The 20834-nt window shown below is 33.8% G+C and overlaps 1 protein-coding gene across 1 annotated transcript in view; it reads left to right on the plus strand.

The window, feature by feature from the left end:
• The window catches only part of LOC100547273 (prolyl endopeptidase FAP), a 61883-nt gene extending 41049 nt beyond the window's left edge, over nucleotides 1–20834 (plus strand). Inside the window, exons 9-24 of the mRNA XM_010713812.2 lie at nucleotides 6–109; nucleotides 426–561; nucleotides 3767–3811; nucleotides 5031–5135; nucleotides 5226–5296; nucleotides 5932–5985; nucleotides 6300–6424; nucleotides 7582–7629; nucleotides 9852–9950; nucleotides 10695–10764; nucleotides 11892–12086; nucleotides 14052–14106; nucleotides 14804–14903; nucleotides 17931–17995; nucleotides 19264–19336; nucleotides 19601–20834. Coding sequence (XP_010712114.1) covers nucleotides 6–109; nucleotides 426–561; nucleotides 3767–3811; nucleotides 5031–5135; nucleotides 5226–5296; nucleotides 5932–5985; nucleotides 6300–6424; nucleotides 7582–7629; nucleotides 9852–9950; nucleotides 10695–10764; nucleotides 11892–12086; nucleotides 14052–14106; nucleotides 14804–14903; nucleotides 17931–17995; nucleotides 19264–19336; nucleotides 19601–19728 — 1473 coding nt within the window. The 3' untranslated portion in view covers nucleotides 19729–20834. The remainder of the gene's footprint in view (nucleotides 1–5; nucleotides 110–425; nucleotides 562–3766; nucleotides 3812–5030; nucleotides 5136–5225; nucleotides 5297–5931; nucleotides 5986–6299; nucleotides 6425–7581; nucleotides 7630–9851; nucleotides 9951–10694; nucleotides 10765–11891; nucleotides 12087–14051; nucleotides 14107–14803; nucleotides 14904–17930; nucleotides 17996–19263; nucleotides 19337–19600) is intronic.

Consider the following 20834-nt stretch of genomic DNA (forward strand, 5'->3'; position numbering starts at 1 on the left):
TGAAGGCTGGTGCTAAAAACCCTACCGTTAAAGTGTTTATTGTAGACACTACTAACATTGAAGCATTTGGTCCTAAAGAGGTGCCAGTTCCTGCAGTGATCGCATCAAGGTATTGTGCTCTCAAAATATCATCAGAGTTTTTTCAAAAACTTTTTGTCTGCTTGTCTTATATGCTTGAAACTGAATTGTTTTGTTAACAGTGGAGTGCCATATTAATCTCACAGATGCATCAGAAGATAAACAAAAATATACATTGATTATGTGTGCTCATATGATATATTGTTACAAAGAACAAAAAATATTCCTAATAGAATAGAAGATTTGCTGTTGTCTTCCACAGAGCAAAATGAGATTATAGCCTGTAGCAATTTTTCTGTATTTCTGCTCTTTAATAACCATTCTTTCTGTTTCATTTATTTTTTTAGTGATCATTATTTTACTTGGCTTACTTGGGTAACAGATAATCGAGTTGGTGTGCAATGGCTAAAGAGAATCCAGAATTTTTCAGTCTTAGCTATTTGTGACTTCAAAGAAAATTCAAATACTTGGGTCTGTCCAGAGGTAATAAAGTTGGAAATATATGTTGCTGGAATTAGCATGTGCTACTTTCTGTTGAATTGTTCTATTTTAACACCTACTCATTGTGCACAAGTTGCTCTGATTTACTCAGAAAGTATATCTAATGTTTCAGTGACTTTAGGAAAGTAGTTTTGTTTTCCAGTGTTTGATTACATTCATCTTTCAGCTAATAATGATAACTTCTTCAATACTGTAAATGCTGTTTGAAGGAAGAATGAAAAAATTCTAATGGCAACAGCACAAAAATCACCAAAATATATTTTTAATGAGGTTCAAGTAACAATCAAAGCAATACAAATAAGAAGAGTTTTGACTAGCTTTCAAAATTGTTGCTTAGTTCCTTCTTACCTCTTCATTTTCAAAAGTAGAATCATATACTTATTATAATCTTCTATATAACTTGTATGTTGTAAGCTTATGGTTTATTGACATAGCCTTTCCAAGCTGAAAATACTTATTCCTCTATAATAAAACAATAGTTGAAAATTTGAAAGGAAGCTGAGCTCCTGTTCTTTCAAAACTTTTGTTGATTCCACAGAGAAATAACTAAAGATCATTAGGACAAAATATATTTTTATGGCAGTATTTGATGTCTTTCCTAAGTCATTGCTGCTGTATACAAATACATTAACGATGAATCTGTATCTCACCTCAAAATCATTTGCATTTTAATAATTGTTAAAACATACACTAAAAAGTATAAAAAATAAAGGAATCTAGAGTTGTACCACAATTTACCAAACAACTTAAAGCAAGTAAGCAGTTTAATTTATGTCAGTAGGACTATCTATGTGTTTGAAATTTAGCATGTGCTTAATTGCTTTGCTGGAACCAGACCAGAACAATTAATATCTTGCAGGACTGTGTTCATGATCCTTGTTTAATTGCATTTCTCCATGAAACTTTATTTATGGAATCACTACTGACGTTTCTATAATTCTATATTTATACAGTGATACAATGCTTTTATCACATTAAAGTTTGCACAAATGGCCAATTGGAGGAGTGTGAACAGATGGGAGTGCTGCATTAGCTCTATTTGCTGTTAGGAAGTGTATCTCTGTGCGTTTACATCAGCAAAAGTAGTTTTCTTGTTGATTTCAGATTAAATTGAGACTAATGTACAATAAATGTACTAGGCTTTATGTACTTGAAATTAATAACAAAATGTAATCCACAGAATGTTCCTAAAGTGTTGATTCATCAAAAATATTTATGTGTTCAAGTCCTTCTCTTGTGAATATACCAGAGAAACAACTATGACTTCAGTGGAATTATTTCTGTGAGTTAAAGCTAGGCATGTAAATATGTGTTTGTAAAACTGGGATTTACTATAAATATGCCAAGTCACTAAATTCTGCAAATGCTTTAATAACAGAAAAATCCACAGAGGCCATGGAACTACTCATATGAGGGAAGTTAAATATATTCTTTACGTATTATGTAATCAGGATGTGAACATTAATTTGAAATAAGATAAATAAATCTATGGTGCAGATATAAAACAATACTTCTCTTTTTTCTTATCTTAATAAGAAAAAAGTCCATCTACTAAATGAATGGTTCGTTGGAGCCCTTGCAAAGTACTAAACAGAATTCTAAGGAGGAAGCACCTGCAACGTTCGCTTGAATAAGCCAGTTTGTATGGTGTAGAGTTGGAAGGGAAAAAGTATAATTCTGAATGTTAATAAGATTTCATTGAGAGCAACACATATAAAACATATTCTTTAGAAAGCAAAATTGCTGAACTTATTTTTTTCTATGAAGAAATATTTTATTAAATGAAAAAAAATATAAAGCAGAGCTTGCAAGGAAACAAAAGAAATGCATTTATAGAATGCAAGTGTTGAATCACTTGCTCCATCCAGCAAGGACTCTTCAATAAAAAAAAATCATAGGAAAAACATTAAGTATGTTTTTTGTATCTTTGTAACTAAAACAAATACACACACACACGCACATATATATAAGAACCTCTAAGAAGGAGGCACTGATCCATTTAAGCTCAGCATAACACTTCATAAAAATAATATTCAAGAATGTTACAGGGAGTTAAAACCAGCTTAATTTATATTCATCATCTCAAAATGTTATAATCTGGGCTGTTTTTGCGAACTGTATTATTTTTGTCAGTATTCAATTCTTGTATGTACCTTTTGTGAGATTTTAAGAAGTGATGAAAATCAGGTTTTTAAATGCCGTTTAGGCAGAGTAACAAGTGGAGAGCCTCAGATTTCTCTGTACCATACTAGTTCAAGTTATTTTATACTGTGTGGATATGAAATAGTTTCAAATACAAATACTTGTGTTACCTGACTTCAGTGGGACTGCTGATGTGGCCATAAGTCTCTGCTATTGCACTGTGGACTAAGAAAATAACTCCTTTAGGTAGTTAAAACCAGAATACTCTTGCGAGATTGCACCAAATTGTAATATCTTTTATTTTGATACAAAATCAGAATGATTTATTAGTTAAAAGAAATATCTTGGATCAATAAAGATATTAAAACAATTGAATTCATAATTTGGTCCAAAATAGTAACCTGTTTTCAGAGGATGAGAAATGTTTTTTGTTGTTTACCAGAATGCTCAGCTGGCCAAAGGAAATGGTAGTAGCCAAGATTTTCAAGTTTGCTAAGTAGAAGTGTTTTTGCACTACTGTGTGAATTTTTAAGCTTGCATACGAAAATATTTACCTCATAGTTTTAAAGTTTTTAAGGTTTAATTTAAAAGATAGGCCTTAAAACCTAGTAGTCATCTGGCATAGATCAATATGACTACTATGAAATGGAAGGAACTATATCAAGCCAACTGAAAATCTAAACTGCATTTTTATTTCTGAAATTATTTCAGCTGTTTTCAATCACAAATTCCTGTTATTTCTTGCTTTCAGTGTAAATATTGTATGAGGTTGAAACAATTGCCTTATATCTTACTTAGGTCTGATGTCAGAGTTTTAGTGGTAACTTAACGAGCATTATAATATTAACACAGTAATATAGTTTACCTCAGACATTTTTCAAGTTCCTGAATAACCATAGCAAGTATTCTAAAATTTTCTTTTAGAGGAGGTGGTAGACTTTTTAGGTGAAGCTTTTAAATCTAATTTAATTTAATCTAATCATAATCTGATTATTTTTTAGTGTACAAACTTCTTTAAGAATGTACTTTTGATTTTGTTTTTCAGAATCAACAGCACATAGAGGAGAGTCAAACAGGATGGGCAGGCGGAGTAGGTTTTCTTGTACTCTGCTTTCATTTAATGGGAACTTACAGCTTCTGCATCTTCATGGTGATGTTTTGAATGACAAAGCACTATTCGGAGTCACACAATGCTACTGCCTCAAACCTATTACACAGTAGGGTTGAGATGGTTTATGATGTTTTACGTTTTGTGAGGCACAGTAGTTGGCAGCCAGCTTTCTGAGATTAAAAATGTGTTAATTCTTATGTTACTCTCAGGCAGATAAAATTAACAGAATTCAGTACGGGGAATTACATGCTCTGCTTAAAGGTCCTGCAGTAGACTTAACTTAGAGCCACAGTTTTCAGCATGCCATCATTTAAGAGAATTTTTTTTAAAAAAAAAAGTAAAAATTACACATCTAAATGGAGTAGCCTGTTGGTCCCTTTCCTTTTTTCACCTCTTCTGTAGAGGTTGTAATGACAGGTTTTTAATACAATTAGTAATATTGTACACAAGCGTAAATTCCTGCGTTAGCCTTTATGGGATTTCCAAGATTAGAGATCTTAGAAGCTGACTTAGGAATAATTTAACTTTTGGTCACAGTTTCTACTTGATTTTTGTGTTAGTATTATTCATACCCACTTAGGAGTGTTAGGTGCGGTTTTGAAGTGTTACAAGTCATTGCCCTCATAATTTTGAAAACAAAAACAGTTGCAGTAACTGGCTGAGAGTCTTAGTAAGGAGGTGATGGGTTGAAAGGAAGTAAAATCTGAATGGTATCTGCAATAATCTGTTCTTAAACATTAGTATAATAATATTGGAAAGACTGGATACTGATTTTACTCTGTGTCGTTTTTGTTCATTGAATCAGCTAAACTCTGTGATTCATAGGATTCCAATCTGACACTGTTCACAAATATTAGTTTCATTCAGAAACTTTTTTTTTTTAATCACCTCTAAATATTCTGATGTAACTGCAGATCATTTGGAGTATACAAATAAATTATTCCATTCTACAAGTAAAGATCCTGTATTTGTGGGCAACTTTAGGTATTTGTGTTAACAATTTAAAAAAGCTGACATGACAGATTATAAATTGTAATTCACTGAATAAGAGTGCATATCATGGGTGGACATTTCTCTGAAGTTAATTGTTACATCTGAACTTCTGAAGTAGAGTCCTGTTATTTTTAGTTTTTAGACTATAACCTGTTAAACAGCTTGGACATTCTTTCATCTCATCTACCATGTTCTTTTGTTTCAGTTCTTTGTTTCTGCACCATATTTTACCTCAGATAGCAGTTCGTACTACAAAATTTTTAGTGACAAAAATGGTTATAAGCACATACATTACATCAATGGTTCTGTGGTAAGTCAATCAAAGTTTTCTACCTTAATATGCTGTGAATTTATGAAATAATTTTACTGTATTCAGTAACTTATATGTTTTGCCTCACAGGAGAATGCAATCCAAATTACAAGTGGAGAATGGGAGGCAATTTATATTTTTAGAGTAACGAATGATGCAATGTAAGTACCACTCAGAAGAGTATAGGTTATGAGTATTTTGTCAGTAGAAGTAATACTTAATCATTTGATATATATCAGCCATTTGTCAACTCATCAAGTTATAATTACCTATAAATATATTGCATCCAACTGAATGCATCCACAACAAATTCAGAGGCAAAGACATTATGCAGGTTTGCAGTCTTGGATATTTTTGGTAGATTCTTTGCAAATTACCCTCAACCTTTCAGATTATTATCAGTCACCTATTTAAGAGAGTCTTATCTAGTAATACTTAATTTTAAATATTTGATTAACCTACCTACAAATAGAAATTATTTCAGTTTTATTTCATTGCATTTGAAGCGTGGTTTCTCATTCGGCTCACTATACAGTTAGATGTATCTTACACAACTGAGGTGATTGTCTTTTGAGAATTAAGACAGAACTCTTATTTATATGGTGTATTTATTACCTAATGAGAGTTTGAGCAAAGATTTACTAAGATGAAGGGTATGTAAGCTTAGCTTAATCTTCCATTGTGAGCAGCAAACTGAGAAAGTGTAAGTTAACTTCCAAAACATCTTTTTGTCTTGATGCTGGTTCACAGGTCATCAGTTTATGGATTATTTATTAACATTTAAATTAATTCACAGTTTCTATTCAAGCAATGAATTTGAAGGCTATCCAGGAAGAAGAAATATTTACAAGTAAGTGTTATCAGTGTTGAATTAATGATACTAGATGATGCGTGTGGATTTTTCAATAACAGAATTTTGTTTCAAAATGTTTAAAATGCAATTGATCAAGCTATTTTAATCAAATCATGATCTTTTTATATCTGAGAATCAAGAAACACCATCTAAAGTTTAAATATTCTGTTAGGAAAAAAATAACAAAAGGGGAAAACATTTATGTTTAAAAGGAACTGTTACTCAAGTACGCTGTTCCAGCATGTGAGGCAGACACATACAAAGTTAGTTGTAGCAAAATTAATAATTGTTGTATTTTATTTTTCTCCTAGAATTAGTATTGGAAGTAAGCCTATCAGAAAACTATGCATTTCTTGCAATTTACGGAAAGAGAGATGCCAGTATTATACAGCGAGGTTCAGCGAGCGCTCTAAGTATTATGCCTTGATCTGTTATGGTATGTATAGCATGGGAACAAACATAAAACCAATTATTCTGTCGGATGTATCAAAACCATAGTTAGTAACCATTAATGCGAACAATGACCTGAGGAATCATAGAAATTTCACTATAACCAAAAATTTTTCTACAAATTTTTCCACATTCAAAAACCTTGGATTTTTTTTCAGAAAATACAAATATTTTCACTTTTATAAATTTTTCCTCAAAAGCTTGGGATTTATAGAATTAAAAACAAGTATTTGAAAATATTCTGTGGCACAAAACAGATTTGAAGCTGACTCATCAAAGTTGTTCTTGCAGTAACAAGAGCAGGATTTTGAAAAAGATTGATTTCCTCTGTATATAATCAAAGGTAGCTCTTAGAAACCATTACAATGTGTTACTCAATTGAAATGAACAAAATCTGTCAGCTACAAAAAATGCTGGATATTTGCTACTTGACAATATTTTTTAATAAGAGAAAGTATAAAAATTCAATTCATCAAAATGTGTGATTATTGAAACCACTAATAACACAGAAGCATGAGTAATGAGTTCATCCATCCTAATCAAAGTACAGTGAAGTTACAGTCTAAAAAAAGCAGGGGAAAAACTATCCAATATTTTCCTTTTGCATTCGTCATATAATGTTTACTGTTCTTCTTCTCTGAATGATTAGCTGAACAGTTTTTGGGACCTGCGTTAAGCAGAGGACCAAATGTGGCTAATAACAATACCTTTCAATCATTCTTCCACAAAATAGTCTGTAAGGTCATCACCATATGAAAGTCAGTCACCTTCACAAATATAATGTGACTTGTTCTCAGAAGAATGATTCACAATGTTAATTCCACAGTCATCTTATGTAATCGCATCTCAGGTATTAACTAGATGTCACTTAATCTCTATGAAGGAAGAGTTTGTCAATAGAGTCGAAGTTACTTCTATTATGTTTGCGAAGCAATACAGGTGTATTTTGTATGTCTACACACATTACCTTATGTATTTTGTGCAGTAAAGACTAGAATTCTATTCAATAGATAAGATTTAGAATGGTATTGATTGTATTCAGCTCTTTAATTCCTGACAGTTACCAACATTAATGTAATCTATACTTTATCACCAAATTCTGGCTTCAAACTATAAATGACCTTCCTTTCATTATTATGACAGGTCCTGGGATTCCTATTTCTACTCTTTTTGAGAATGAGAGTGATAGAGGTACTGAAAATACTCTGCCTGTTTCTGGACAATCAATTGTATTTCTTATTGAATATCAATATTCACTATGCAGATCCTCTAATGTAGCATTTAGGATTGTGACCAAAAAGCCTCTCATATTGTATATGTATAAGTGTTATAAAAATATCTACTGACTTTCTAATTTTATTAATTAGCAAATTCCTAACATTCATGAATACAGTGATGTATTTATTTTCATTTCTGACCCTAAGAAATTTATGACATTCTTTTATCTGTTCATATGTTATAGATGAAATCAATATAGGCATCTCTTTGTCTACCAAATTTTAAGTCAAACTTTGTAGAATACTTTGTTCTGACTTCAGAACTATCTCTTTTCGTAGCTCAGGATTTTCTGATTTTTTTTTCATGAAGCAGTCCTACCAGAAGCCTATGCAATAGGCTTCAGTGTAGTACTTAGAGTTCATACTTTGGGGTACTGTACTGTGCTAATTAGAATTTGGGTGGTCTTCCGTCATCAGTAGACACCAGGGAAGAGTGAAAGTTTTTTTCAGAAGAATTGTGAAAAATATCCATTCAAATAATTGTTTCAGAGGAGATGTAATTGTCTGTACAGAACTGAAACTCCAGCAAGAAACATTCTGCCCTCCCCAACTACTAGTTCCCTCCCTTCCCTTCTGCTCCACTCTCCGCCCTTCCCCAATCTTGTTTATCAAGAGCCCGTAGTATCTATCTTCCTTATGAAAATAGGAATTGCATGAAATGCAGCAAAGTTCCTAAACGTAGTTATGCATTTCTCAACCTCTCTGCAGGAGAGAACAGTTTCATTTAAAGCATGTTTACCACTGGTTCCTCACTCTTAGGCTCTTCTTTGAGCTTTTGTGTCCTTTTGTGTATTAATCTTGCTTAAGTCCTCTGCTTTCATAGTCTCTTTTGTGGCGCAAAACTAATTGTCATGGATTGGATTGCAAGCTGTGAAAGAATTGTTGTGGATCACTTTGATTTCGGTTGGCAGCATTTTGAAAATATATCACTCATGAATTTTAGCAGAAACATACTGTTAAATTGACATGGGCTAATATGGAAGCTCTCTTCAGCATGATTACAATTAATTTGTGGTAAAGGGCAAGTTTAAGATTAGAAAGGAAGGATGGAATGAGGATCAGCTGAGTTTGCATGCGTATCCAAAACTAGGATGATATTTCAGCCATAAAAATTCACTTGAGTCTGCAAAAACTGTCAGAGTACTTTGAAAGAAAACATTCTAGTGTTATATTTCTGCTATTTTCTGAGCATAGCCTAGCTCAAAACATGCTGAGAGTAGTAGTACTTTTATTTTTCAGCATTTCCAGAAACCGGAAGTGCTTTCCACTAAAAAAAAAAGGCAAACATCTAAAAAAAAACTCGCACGGGAAAGATCTCCTGAAGTCTAAAAGAATATTCTTTTTCATTTTGAAAGTAAAGATGAAAGTCACAGATTTCTATTACTTACAATATTAATTCACCAGTACTCTTGGAAAAAAGCATAAGGAAACTAATAATATCCAGTGAATTCATAGCATATACCTCTGTACTAGAAACTAGCTAAATTATTAATAGTGATTTTAAAGTGATAAAATAGTAAATTGTGCCTCAAACAAAGTAAAAAAATAAAATACTAGGGAGAGAGAAAACAAAACAAAACAAAAAAGCAAGCAATAAAGCTTGCTAAGTGTGCAGCAATCTATTAATAAGGACAACTATACAGTGTGCCTAGTGTCTTTGTGGGGATATACAATAAGGTAGTTAAGTATAGGTTTGGTTCAGCCCCATAAGAAACCAAATATTCTGTTAGCCCAGAATCAAGATATTCACAAATATACATGGGCTTAACCATACTGCCCAAGAGTCTCAGACTCTGAACTGACAATATTGTGATAAGCAGGAAAGGAGGTGCTGCAGCAGAAAAGCTTTCTCCTAACATCCAGAACTCTATTATTCACAGCTAGTGTGTGAAATTATTTGCATTGCAAAATATGCATCCTATAAAAAATTAGGGAATATTTGTGCACTGCAACCCCAGTGCCTTGCTTTTATTTAGCTATTCAATCAAACCCAAATTGAACTAAGCAGATTTCATTATTCTACTTGTAAACTGTCACAGATTTTCTTATTGTTCAAATAATACAAAATGTATCTTATTTAACAAAGAGAAATTAACAAATAAGCTAATTAATAATTTGGACATTTATTTTCCTTAGAGCTCAGAATATTAGAAGACAATCAGGAATTGCAGTCTGCTTTGCAAGAGATCATACTGCCAAAAGAAGAAATTAATAAACTTGAAGTGGATGGTATAAGTAAGAATTATAAATTTTTGTTATATTTTTTATTCCTAACTTTTTTATTTTGCCTTCATTTTGTTATAGTAAGTATAATCTTTTTGTAGATCAAACTTGTTAGCATGTTAGATTGGAAATCAGACCGTCATTTGGCCTTTTGTGACAGTGACCTGTCTGTTCCTCAGTGTATCCATAAATAAAATGAAATCTAAAACACATTTCTTCTTCATGATACAATTAAAAAAGTAATTAACAATATTGCTGTAGTGTTTAAATATCACATAAAAACATTATAGTATGGTGGTAATAAAAAATGAAACATAAACTGCCGTTCATATGTTATATTGACTTGCATACACTGTTGTTTTCCTCAGTAAATTTACAAATAATATTCCACAGCAGTGAATCATTGTAATGTTTCCAAAACTCATTTTTCAAAATTTTAATAACACATGTACTCCTGGTTGTGTATTTTTAGACACCAGGAAAACTAGAAACCTATTTTTAGGTGAAGTCATAACTTTATACATAACATAATTTAAATAATAAAAATGGGCACTTGTTTTTTTTTTTCAAAATTATTTCTAAACAGTTCAATATAAATAATTACTTGTATGAATTTTGTGGTTTACCGTTAATGCACTCTGTAGTTTGTGCTGATTCATTTTCTATTACTATTTCATTACTATTTCATCAAACTGGATTGTGCTTGGAGAAATCATTGTAACCATTAGTGATATAACTTTGATATGTCTCTTCTAGCTTTGTGGTACAAAATGCTTATACCCCCTCAATTTGATAGATCCAAGAAGTACCCACTGCTTATTCAAGTGTATGTAACAATTTATTTATTTCAATTTTACTGTTTTGTTATAAAAATACTCATTATAATTTAGGGAATTCTAAGATGGTTGCAGTATTTTGTAATGCAAAAGAAAAACTATTTTGTTTTTATTTTGTTTGTTTGTTTAATATATTTCTGGAGTAGAAATTTAGCCTAAGGGAAATAAATGAGGTTTCCAATATTTATCTTATCATAGCAAGGGTTAGTTCCTGAGTGAAAGAAAAAGAATAAAGGCATATCGTTTATTGCTTGGATTTCCTAGTTCAGTTGCCGCTTCTATTTATCCTGAAGCAATTTGAATGTATTGATTTCAGATTTGTTGATATGGAAAATATAAGAGCTTTTCTTACAAGCGGGGAAAAAAAAGAAACCCTAATCCCTCGATGATCCAAAGGTCCAACAAAGCTAAATATGTTTGGCTGAAATTTAGAGCAGAAGATGAAGTCAATTATGTCCTAGAGGTCACATGATAATTTGTATTAGGTCATTGTCATAAATAGTGTCTGTATACTGCTCAGCTATGTGGGGTGTGTTCAGCCAATAGTTCCTACAGTACATGATATTCTCTTCTGAAACAGAGGTCTTCTAGTAATGACCAAAAAAGGTTAAGACTTCTGTTGTTGTTTTCTTTGTTAATGCGTAATACATGTGAAGATCAAATTGGTGATAGGTGGACAGTTGGACTGGATGATCTTGTAGGTGTTTTCCAACCTTGGTGATTCTATGAAATCATGGGAAGGGGGAGGGAGGGTAAGAATCAAAACCTGCTGTCACTCCTAATTTCTATACCCAATGAATTTGGAAGTAATTAAAAATTGAAACATAGCTCTTCCAAAGATTCCCCTTAGGGTGGATACCTGATGTCATGCCCCTTTGTCTCAGCTAAAACAATGGAACTTGCCTTAGGCATAAGATGTTAAGGATTTAAATGAATTTTAGAAAGTAAAACTTCATGAATATATGAAAATGGTAGTAGTACTGTTTCTGCCTACTGAACTCTCTAAACCACAGTCATTTAGCAAAATAGTTGTAGAGAAAATATAAGTTATACTTATCTATAGTCCAGTATTTGGTATTCATTTATATATCTGAGTTGAAAATGTCTTAACTTCTAGGTATGGAGGACCATGCAGTCAGAATGTAAAACACACCTTTAGCATTAGCTGGATAACCTATCTTGCAAGCAAAGAGGGAATTATTGTTGCTCTAGTAGATGGCAGAGGAACAGCTTATCAAGGTGACAAGATTTTGCATGCAGTTTATCGAAAACTAGGAGTCTATGAAGTTGAGGACCAAATCTCAGCAGTGAAGTAAGTAGACTATCTCCCGATAAAATTGTTGTACTTACTCAACTACAAGAAGTGTGGAAAAAAAGATAGATTAAATTTACTCGTGCACCTTTCTTCTGGAGAGCTGAAGTCTCCAGGAAATAAGGTGTAAAACTTGTAGAAATAAAATACTAGTGAGGTATTTGGTGTCAGTTTGGCTTTGTGTGGTGTACTACATCCACTACTAAATACATATTTGGTTCTTGGCACTTTCATTTTGTAAGGGCATCATCAGAGGCCTAAGGAAGTTTGAGCATCAGTGGTGAGAGGTAAGCTATAATGTATTTTCCACTATTCTGAAGTCTTCCCTGTAGGGGAAATTACCTCAACCACCATAGAAATTAGCTAAAGATCCCGTGATCTTAGCCAGTGATGGACCATAGTTTTTAGCTAAAAGTCAAACATAATAAAACTGAATCCTGTCTCTGGCTTTTCCATAAACTTATTTTCCAAGCCATCTTAAAATTCTTATAAAAATCAGAAAGTATCTGAGATCCTCCAGTAGCTGTTCTGCACAATTTACACCCTGCACAGAAACACTTAAGAGGTTCCTAAGGGAAAGCAAGTCCTTAAGCAGAGATTTTGGAGGGGAGAAAAAGCTGAGATTTTGTAAAGCAAGTCTGTCTGTTAACTTTACTGATGCAGTAGCAGTGTTAAAATGAACATTTTAAGTAAGAGTAAGAGTAAGAATTTTAGTACGAAAATAAGAAATTTATTCTTTGTTTTGATCTTGAATTTGTCATTTCAGAGCATGGATAAAATTCCAAGTATTTAATAATATTTCCCTAGTCAGTGGGCCTAGTAGTAACTAGTAGTAACTAGTTAGAAATTGGATATAGAAGTTCAGGGTCCTACTGCCTTTTCTACTTGCTTAACAACACTGCCAGCATTCATAAGTGTATGTGAGGAGGATGTCGGTTCCTGCTTTGTGATAATTAATTTTCCACCTCAATGATATAAACTCATCATTAGTGTTTTCAGTGATAAGTGAAACAGAATATCTGTTTATCATGCTAAATTTTTCAATGTAATGCATAATTTTATTGTATATCTTGAATCTTTTAGCAGCAACAACATGTTTAAGAGAGAGAAATTAGTCCAAATTGTCTCTTGGACATAAAATGCCAGAGACAGAGGGAATCTGATTCTGCAGTTGCAGAATTTGCTGAGACAAGCTGTGAAAAAATGACCTCAGACTTCACACTTCCCAATTTTCTGTCAGCACCTAGGCTAAATTTTTAGTCAGTTAAATGCATTGCATTCCATCTTCCTGATCTAACACATGGTTTAAGATGGAAGATTTTTAGAGAAAATCAATCATATAGTCTAGTGGGAGGATCTTGTAGGGGCTTTTACTATAGGAGGAATCCCATGGATTAAGACAGCAATATAACAAAGCTGAATCACTTTTTGGCTCATCTAATTTGGTTCCACCCAGACCGCATTGGATAATTTAGGTATTGCCTGTCATTTGTGCTAGCCCTAGTAAAATAAGGCTAACAGCTGCTGATGTATCTCCTGGGATGTATCTGAACCCAGTTGTATCTCTTTCTGTCTTGACCCAATGTTTTCCTTAATGTATGAAGCTTAATTTGGAGAGTCAGGACATTATATCCAGGTAGATATTAGGTATTAAAAACTTTTTTTTTTTTTTTACAAGATGGTAGTTGTGTAGAGTCCTCATTTTATCCTCTAGAGCAAAAAATACTATGCAAATAAACTATTCATTTTGGCTATTTTTATTCATTGAAGAAAAAAATCTTCCTTTCTTCTGAAATGTCTGTTAGTCAAATGCTTTGTAGAAATCAGATACGCTATGTCGATTGTCAATTTGCTGAAATTGGCATGATGTTTGAAAAAAGTGAGAAAAATATTCTTTGCTAATTGAGTATAGTATTAACATTCTTGTTTTGCAATAATACATTTATTTCTCTTTTTTATCCACAGGAAATTTATAGAAATGGGTTTTATTGATGAGAAACGGATAGCAATATGGGGCTGGGTAAGTGGTTTCTTTTTATTTTTATTTATCTGGAAATAATCCTGTAATGTAATTGCATATGATTCTTCCTTATTCCTCTGTAGAAAAGAGTTGGCTTAAGATAACTACAGGGGCAGCATATATGCCACACAGCCCCCTTATAGAAATTTTTAAGTCTTTTAGGCTCAATTGTTCATCATTAATGTCTAGCTAAAGAATGCACAAACATTACTGGAACCCTGCTTCCTAGCCTGCTTAGTATCTGCAGCGTAACAGAGAATTGCAGGAGAGCAAGCTGATAAACAGTGCCTAAGGGTTTGTGGATTAGGGATAGTGCTGTAAGGAATACCAAAAGGGATTGGAGGCCAGACACATTATCCACCTCTTCTCACTGTCCAGGTAAATCAATATCGATTAACCAGCAGTAACAGGCATGTTTACAAAATAAACTGTTATGATAGCCACTCACTAACACTTTCCAATACTTTTCTCTTTATACATGTTCATTATTTTCTGATTATCATTTAGAAAGACCTTGTATTTTATTTTTTACTGTTTGTTTTTTCCAGATTTATATCAGATCCATTCAAAATCAAAATATAAATCCTCTGTGTATTTAAAGCAAAATACTTAGTTTGAAATTAATATATTTGAATTTGATCTGGAGAACAAAATAGTGCTTCACAATAGTTTTAAACTATCTCTGATTTCTTCCTAGTCCTATGGTGGATATGTAACTTCTCTGGCACTTGGATCTGGCAGTGGAGTATTTAAATGTGGAATAGCTGTGGCTCCTGTTTCCAGCTGGGAATATTATGGTATGGAAACTTGTCATAAAAGCTGACTTGGAAAGAGATGCGGCATTTAATGACTTTCTAAATGAATTCATTGCAAGAGAATGGCAATATGAAACCTAGAGGAAGTGCAATTACCTAAACATAAAACTCTTAAGACCTTAAGTTTAACATTTTCCTTAGTGAAAATAACAGACTGCAATTGACAGTTTGAAACAGATTTTGTCACAATTCCAAATGCACATCTGTAAGTGTAAGGGTGTAAAACCCGCTCAGTAAACCACCATACTCTGGAGTGATCTCTGAAAAAAATCCTGTTAAAATAGTATCACCGAGTTCAGAAACAGCTGAACTGTTTTTCTACCTGTGTTGTAGTCACAGTACACTCCAACTTCATCTGCAAATGAACTCTGTCAGGAATGACCACCACTGATGATTGCAAGGCTATTTCCAAAAAGCAGAAAAAAATAGAGGGACATATTTATGTCTGAATTCCTATTTTTTTTTATTTTTAAGTATTTACCCCTTAGGTTTTTTTTCTCAGCCACACCCCCGCTGTTGTTGTGTTATAAGCCATATTTTTCTTTATGTTTACTGACTAAGACTCCAAACTGTTTTGAAGAATCTCTGGGAGTATAATCTGAGGACCGTTCTGTGCAAATGAAGCAGATGCATACTCATACTTGCAGACCTGCTAGCTTTTGGCATGGCATAAAGGAACCTTAGTGTAAAAAGAATCATGCCATGCATGTTTTCAGTGAGGAAAATGTAGCACTTTGAACACATTTACTTAGCATATGGTCGTTTGCTAAGTCTTGGTTATGAGAAAAAATTTTGGTTAAATGGAAAGGATTGCTTCCCTGACTGCTAGAACAGACATTCCTTGTATTTATGGTGTTTTGCAAACAAAGGGGAAAACATTTGTATGACACAGGAAGCATAGTCTTCATGTTTTCACTGGCATGAATGTTTTTTGAAGACATCTTCGCTCATGATCACAAAATTATTTCTAGAATGCAGGCATTAAGCACTATTTTTTGCAAAAGTATCACTTTAGTTGTCAAGGGATTATTAAAGAGTCTTTCTTAAATCACATTGGAAAATCTAGGCAGGCAAAGGTGCTCTCAAAAGAAGGAAGGAAGGAAGCAGAACGAAGTCATTAGTCATGAGTTTTGGCAAACAGAACATGTTAATATTGTGGTGAACTATGTTAGGGGCAAAACTACAGGATGCTACGTATCTAAAACTCCAAGGAGAGTTGTAATGTCAGAGGATATACTGGGCTCCTAGTGCTTCTAGATTTAGTACTGCTTTCTTTTAGATGCATAGATTAGAGTTTGGAGCATAACTTTTTTCTAAAAACTTCCCACTCACCTCCATTTTCTGTCAGTTAATATAGCAGCTGAACAATCATAGGGCAAATTGCATTCAGGGACAATGTATAGTTAGAACATTAAATATGTGACTGCTTTATTAAAATTCTCAATCTCTCTCTTTTTTTCTTCAGTAATTGACAAGCTGAATCTTCCACTTAGTCATTGTAACACTATTCTTGCTGACCTCAGTGGACTTGTTGTAGCTATACTGGTAGAAGAGAGTGGAGAATTTGGCTCAAAATGCTGTAGAAATGCCAGCCATTCAAAAAGAGTTTATTTTATTGAAAACTCAAGCCCAATATGGTTGTTTGACACTGTGTTGACAACAGATATTGCACATTTTCTGTTTTCATTGAATGATAAAGGATTTTGATAAAAGATGAGCTACTTATGTTTTTCTACACTTAGTTCATTAGAAAATATCTATGGGAGACTTCTCTGTTTAGGAAGGCACAAGGAGACTTGGAATGTTATCAATGTGTATAAATATGTGAAGGGAGGGTGCAAAGAGGATAGAGACAGACTCTTTCCAGTGGCGCCCAGACAAGAGACAATGGGCACAAAGTCAAACACAGGAGATTCATCTGGAAACACATATCTAGTGAGTGGGTAAAACACTGACACAGGTTGCACAGGGTATTTGTGGAGTCTCCCACCTTGAAGATAATCAGAAGCCATCTAGATATGGCTAATGTAGTTGTGAACAACCAGATCTATAAGACCCTGCATGTACAGGAGGATAGGACAAAATGACCTCCAGACGGTCTTTCTAGCCTCAATTTCTTAATAATTGCTGTGGCCAGCACTTCTATTATGTGAAAGAAAGATGCCAGCCTTTCATCATCAGAAAGCCCTGACTGCATAAAATAAATAAAATTCTCATAGTACTGCAGCTTGACAACTCAGTATTTGCCAGTAACTCTTTCAATGATAGTCGTAAATAATGTTCTTGTAGTGACAGCTGTTACATCAGTTTTACACAGATTTTCATAACTGCTTTCAGTTAAATTACAAACATACAGGCAGCTCAAAGGAAGCCATTCCTAATAGTTTCTTGGTGTTACATACTGTTCAGTTATTCCTTCTTGTTTTTATTTTCAAATCCATTAACAACCTTCGTTGCAGTTAGACAAAGGAACTGGACAGAGACAGAAAAGCAATTGTAATGTTTTTTCAGTGCAAGTTTTTATCTTTTCCTATTCCCCCGCAAGTATTTCTCATTTCAGACTTGTAGGAAAAAGAAAAAAGAACATTTCTTCCATATTAAGTGTAAATATTCATGTGCATCCCAGGCTGGAATTCTTCTCTGTGTTTTTTTTTTCCTGACAGTAGTCTCTAGTATCTTTCCACCACACTGAAATTATCCAACAACATGACTTGTTCAACTGATTTCAGGAGTTCAAACCAGTAGCATAAAGTAGCATCAGTTAATTGTATTTATCCACAAAATCTTGTTTCTGCAGATTAGTATCAAACCACTATTTCTGCAAGGACTGTTAGGAGGAGATGTATTAATTATCCTTCGTATTTTTTAATATGTTTAGATTTGTTGTGTTATGAGGAAATCAAGCAGAACAGATACAGTTAACATAAACATTCAATTTTCTATGCGTCACTGGAGACACAATCTGCATTCTTTATCTATTATTGCTTTTTTTCTTCTTTAATATCACAGCATCTATTTACACAGAACGATTTATGGGTCTTCCTGTAGAGTCCGATAATCTTGAGCACTATAAGGTGAGAATTCTTTCTTTTTCATTTGCCTTAAACCTGAATCACATTTCCATAGACAAGCAGAATAGTGAAAATATAATGAAATAAAAGACCTGCCAGCTCGCATAATGGCACCCCTGTAGTAGCTAAAGCTGTTGCTCTGAAATTCATATCTCTGTAGTTAGTCACAGTTTTATATTTATCAATCCTAGGTATGATAAATTGTAGGATTCTTATTTTCTCATTGGACAAATCTGTCTGTTTTGACACTGCAAATCATTAACTTAGGAAAGAACTCATGATAGAGGTTAAAATGTTGGTGTTTACTAGGTTTTGGTTGGTAATATTTGCTATGTTATGCCAGTTTAGTTGTCTGATAATAATGTCTTCAGACTAAAAAGTCAGAACGCGTTCCTCTGCAAGAACAGATTGCATTTTTGCTTTTCTTCACATTGGTAGGAAATCTATAGCTTCCTTTAGCAGCACACATACCAGCTCTCAATACAGACAAACCTGAAATAAATCCAGGAAAGTTAGAGAAAGCATTCTATTAAGAATTCTGTACTATGATCAGTGGGCTGGATCACCTCTCTTATGAAGAAGGGCTGAGGCAGCTGGGCTTGTTCCAACTGGAAAAGAAAAAGCTTCTGGGGTGACCTTCTAAGACTTTGAAAGGAGCTTACAAGCAGGAAGGGGAAACTGACTTTTATGTAGTCTGCTAATGATAGGACAAGAGAGAATGGCTTTAAACTAAAAGAGGGGATATTTAGGTTAGATGTTAAGAAGAAATTCATTATTCAGAGGGAGGTGAGGCCCTGGCACAGGTTGCTCAGGGAAGCTGTGGATAGCCCATTCATGGAGGTGCCCAAGGCCAGGTTGGATGGGGTCCTGGGCAGCCTGATCTAGTGAGTGGCAGTTTTGTCCACTACAGAGGATTTGTAACTAGATGATTTTTAAGGTCCTTTCCAACCTAAGCCATTCTGTGTTTCTATATTCTCAGTGTCTATTCTCCATCCAAATAGCAGCAATGCTCAATACCAAACTGCCTTCATAGAGTAGCCAGGAATTACAGTGTTCAGAAAATGATACATGGTGGGTACTGTGCTTTTTGTGAAGTGCCTATAAATGTATTTAGTTTCTATTAATCTCAGATTGAGATGAAGTTACTGCTTTCTTTATTATGCCAGTCCAACTGTTTGATTGCTGTTACACTGGGTAATTTAAGCCTTTTAGCTCCATGACTTAGTAGTTTAAATTGAAGCTGCTGAACTGTTCACTTTTCATCTCAACAGAATTCAACTGTGATGGCAAGAGCAAAGAATTTCCGAAACGTTGAGTATCTTCTCATTCATGGAACAGCAGATGGTAAGGTTTGCAAATGGTAGTACAAATACAGAATCAGAATCACTGTGTTTGAAAAACATTAAGCATCTTTCTGTGCCTTTGATTAGGATCAGTACTTAGATCTTAGATAGATTTCTATGCAACATATTATTAGATGCTTGCTCGTTCTTAGTTATGTCAACTGTATTGCTTGATAATCAGTGGACACAACTTAATGCACTAGAATTTTATGCTTTGTGGTATTTACACATTTCCACAGCCAATCTTTTTTTTTTCCTTTTTCAGATAACGTACATTTTCAGAACTCAGCACAAATTGCAAAAGCTCTGGTTAATGCACAGGTGGATTTCCAGGCAATGGTAAATAACAGACTATTTTTCATTTTGAACAGTGGTTTACAGCTTTATCAATAAGCTTATCTGGTATGTTGATGTTGTTTGTTGATGTTTTTAAGAACCCAGTTCAACAAGATCTGGCAATTTTGCTACATTTTTTTACTGTTTACAAATCATTTATTCTTCAAAGGTTTCGCTTGTTCTTTCCCTCAAACTTCTCTCTGTATTTTAACAGAACTTCTCTCTTATCTAGTATAACATAGAAGCTTTTAAAATGAGCCAGGGAGAAGAATGAGAGTGCAACTTCTTTCTAAAATTTTATGATAGCTAATAAAAGCAAGGGAGATGAAAGAGCTGGCTTCTGGGACCAAAACTGTCAGTGATTCTGATGGATTCTATCTTGACCTGACATGTCTGTGACAGGCAGAAGGTGAAACAAGGGAAAAAGGGAATGAGGTATCCAAGTAGTATGTCAAGGACATGAAAAAACAAATGAGTTGTTTACAAAATTTACCTGGGGAAGATGATGCAGGCAAGCAGAGAAACACACAGATGAGAGGTTAGAGGATATAAATGAGAAATGAACAGAGGAAAAGTAACACTGAATTAGGTGTTAATCTATGCTTCTGCATGTGCTCTCTCCAGACTAGTGACAAAAGTATCTGTCTGTTATCAAACATATTGGCCTTCTGCTTTGGACCACTTTCCCAGGTCCATGAACACCTTGAATATGGATCAGACATGGGTTCCCCCTGTACTTGGTATTTCTGCAAGTGAATGCCACATTTCCTGTCTTCATTGATATTTAGCAAACCTGGGCCATTTCTCAAGTATCTGGAAAAGTACAAGTCTGCAGTTTCAGTCATTATTGTTCAGCTGTAGTGGAGTTTCAGTAGTGTTAAGATAATCTGGGGAACATCTTTGAGTTACTTAATGAAAGCAGAACATTTTTAGCCTAGTAAAATAAAATCTAGAAAACAAAATGATTGCTGCCTATGAATAAAGTGGAGGAGAAATACAGAGGAAAGAAAAAGCTATTGATGCAGAAAGACAGTTGGCATAAGATCAAGTGGAAGTAAACTATTCACAAACACACTGAGATTGAAAATTAGAAAAAAAAAAAACCTGTTAAAACAGGCGTTAGAACAGGCAGAATTCAGGGGAGCATGGCACACACACACACA

This window comes from Meleagris gallopavo, chromosome 7, assembly GCF_000146605.3.
Source record: "Meleagris gallopavo isolate NT-WF06-2002-E0010 breed Aviagen turkey brand Nicholas breeding stock chromosome 7, Turkey_5.1, whole genome shotgun sequence".
NCBI classification, from domain to species: domain Eukaryota; kingdom Metazoa; phylum Chordata; class Aves; order Galliformes; family Phasianidae; genus Meleagris; species Meleagris gallopavo.